The sequence below is a fragment of the Entelurus aequoreus genome, linkage group LG28, assembly GCF_033978785.1.
Source record: "Entelurus aequoreus isolate RoL-2023_Sb linkage group LG28, RoL_Eaeq_v1.1, whole genome shotgun sequence".
In the NCBI taxonomy this organism is placed as follows: domain Eukaryota; kingdom Metazoa; phylum Chordata; class Actinopteri; order Syngnathiformes; family Syngnathidae; genus Entelurus; species Entelurus aequoreus.
In genome coordinates, this window is record NC_084758.1 from 16,181,801 (window position 1) to 16,184,549 (window position 2,749).

The 2,749-nt window shown below is 37.5% G+C and overlaps 1 protein-coding gene across 5 annotated transcripts in view; it reads right to left on the reverse strand.

Annotated features, from left to right (window-relative positions):
- Nucleotides 1-1,673, reverse strand: part of LOC133645234 (oocyte zinc finger protein XlCOF6-like) — a 22,730-nt gene extending 21,057 nt beyond the window's left edge. For 2 of the 5 annotated variants that reach the window (XM_062040122.1, XM_062040121.1), the window contains exons 1-2: nucleotides 1,576-1,673; nucleotides 1,222-1,339 (exon numbers count right to left, since the gene is read on the reverse strand). In XM_062040122.1, coding sequence (XP_061896106.1) covers nucleotides 1,222-1,339; nucleotides 1,576-1,668 — 211 coding nt within the window. In that variant the 5' untranslated portion in view covers nucleotides 1,669-1,673. Of the gene's footprint in view, nucleotides 1-1,221; nucleotides 1,352-1,548 lie in introns of those variants that run through there. The other 3 variants (XM_062040126.1, XM_062040125.1, XM_062040124.1) reach the window with 2 other exon arrangements.
- Between the last annotated feature and the right edge of the window lie 1,076 nt (nucleotides 1,674-2,749).

The following is a 2,749-nucleotide window of genomic DNA, read 5'->3' on the forward strand; positions in this document are numbered from 1 at the left end:
AAATATCGGCGAAATGTAACACGTGCGACAGGACTGTTTCGTGCTTAGGAGGGTGCACATCGAACATGATGAAGCACCTCCGAGTACAAATAAATGCGTGTCCCGTCTTCGACGCGCTGCGCCGACCGTCCTCCTGTGCCTCTTCCTCTGGCTTCGACGCCCAGCCTGGCACCTCTGTGACTGCATTGCAGTCCGAATCCGGTAAGTAAAACAATATATATGCAATAAATAATGTGTTTTGCGCCAACGTCGAGGCAGCTAACAAATTAGCCCGCATATTTTTTCATAGACAATTTACAACCTGCTAGCCAGACTCCGCGATGTGCTCAGCGTACTCCGTTCACCGTAGCGGCAATGGGGAAGATGTCGGTGCCACAGACGGAAGAGTGCCACAGAAAGGTCACTGCACACATAGTCAAAAGACTGCATCCCTTTTCAGAGATGGAATCTCCAACATTTAGGTTAGTTAAGCAATAACGTTAGAGCTAAGCTAATTGATACTGGGCTAAACAGTAAAAGCAACATTACATGTTTGTTTATGTTTACAGGGATATGGTGAAAACTCTCAACCCAAAATACATACCACCTTCCAGGGACTACCTGTCAAACACATTGATGGTACAGAAGAATCGGAATCGAGAATAGTCAGGAATCGGAATCGAAACAAAGAATAGGAATCGTTCGAATTCAAACGATACCCAACCCTAATTATGTGTGTATACCAGTCAGTATGTATTATGTGTGCATACCAGTCAGTATGTATTATGTGTGTACACCAGTCAGTATGTATTATGTGTGTATACCAGTCAGTATGTATTATGTGTGTATACCAGTCAGTATGCATTATGTGTGTATACCAGTCAGTATGCATTATGTGTGTATACCAGTCAGTATGTATTATGTGTGTATACCAGTCAGTATGTATTATGTGTGTATACCAGTCAGTATGTATTATGTGTGTATACCAGTCAGTATGTATTATGTGTGTATACCAGTCAGTATGCATTATGTGTGTATACCAGTCAGTATGTATTATGTGTGTATACCAGTCAGTATGTATTATGTGTGTATACCAGTCAGTATGAGTTGGACTATCAACATCTATACATTTTTTTTTATGTTACCCTTTTTGTCATGATGCATATTGAAAGAAATACATGAATAGTCTTAATAATCAAACAGAAAGTTAGTAAACACGTGGGAGTAAAAAAATAAACATACCTGCTCTGTGTAACATGTTAGGCTCCTTGAAAACAACACACACTCGACGATGACGCTCATTCTCCTCTTTTGTCGGGGCAAGTTCCTCCTTGTACTCTGCTATCGTCCTTTCGCACATCTTCACACAAACACAACACTTTAGACTTTACATTTGATCTCTGCTTAACAATGTGTTGATCACTTCCGCGTCTCTTGGATAGCGGCTAACAAGCTAAGCTAACTAGCAGGCTAAGCTAGCAGGGGAAGCGTCAAGATGCGCTCGGACTAATGTATCCGGATACAAACACTTATTAACGACGATTACTCTATTAAACGACATGTATGTACCGATTAAGATCAATTAACTATAATAACCACAGTCTCCTTTAAATGCCATCTTGTTTTTTCTTCCTCCTGTTTTGGCGACTTCGTAGTGTTTTCAACTGTGGAACAAATTTGGTCCAACATGTGTTTCCTAGGGACACTAATGATTGGTGCACTACTACTTCGCCAAGCCACCGCTCTAATGCCTACCGTATATAGCAAATGCAAACGTTATTTGAGCAATGAATTTTATATGTTCTCTAAAATAATTATATTGTGTAATTTAATCATGTAAAAACTGTGTTTTATATATTGTACAGTCAGGCTAACATTAGACTTAGACAAACTTTATTCATCCACAAACCACAATGAATTGTGTAGCTCAGTTACAAATGATGGAAAGGGTAAGGATGGAAAGGATAATGCAGGTATAAAGTAGACACCATTTTTTTTTACCATAGTACCAATATAAAACATAAAATATATGTAATATTTACATATTATATGGGGTCGGGAACCTTTTTGACTGAGAGAGCCATGAAAGCCAAATATTTTTAAAATGTATTTCCGTGAGAGCCTTGTAATATTTGTTAACACTGAATATGACTAAATGCGTGCATTTCTAAGTAAGACCAACATTTTTAGAGTAAAATAAGTCTCTTATTCGTTTTAATAACATTGTTATTCTGAAGCTAACCAATATTAAATCAAATACTTCTTACCATTAATGCGACTTCGTGAACAGGTGCGGTAGAAAACGGATGGATGGATTAAAATGCATGAGAATGTTTTGTATGTTGAACGATATTTTTAACACTGTGATTACCAGGGGAGTTATTCGTTACTTATCGTTTTAAGCAATGTCAGCTAATATTTATCTGACAGCCAGATGCAGTCATCAAAAGAGTCTGGCTCGACAGCCATAGGTTCCCTACCCCTGGTATATTACATATACTGATATATTATATATTTTTATATAATTTATACAATATATAACAAATCCCCATTACAATTTACAATAATACAGTATATGTAACAGCTGCAGCAAAAAAGGGCAGCATAAAATAGAGAGTAGATCCAGCAGAAACTAGACATTATAAACAAAGAGAGGTAGCTAACGTACAAACCCTGTTTCCATATGAGTTGGGAAATTGTGTTGGATGTAAATATAAACGGAATACAATGATTTGCAAATCATTTTCAACCCATATTCAGTTGAATATGC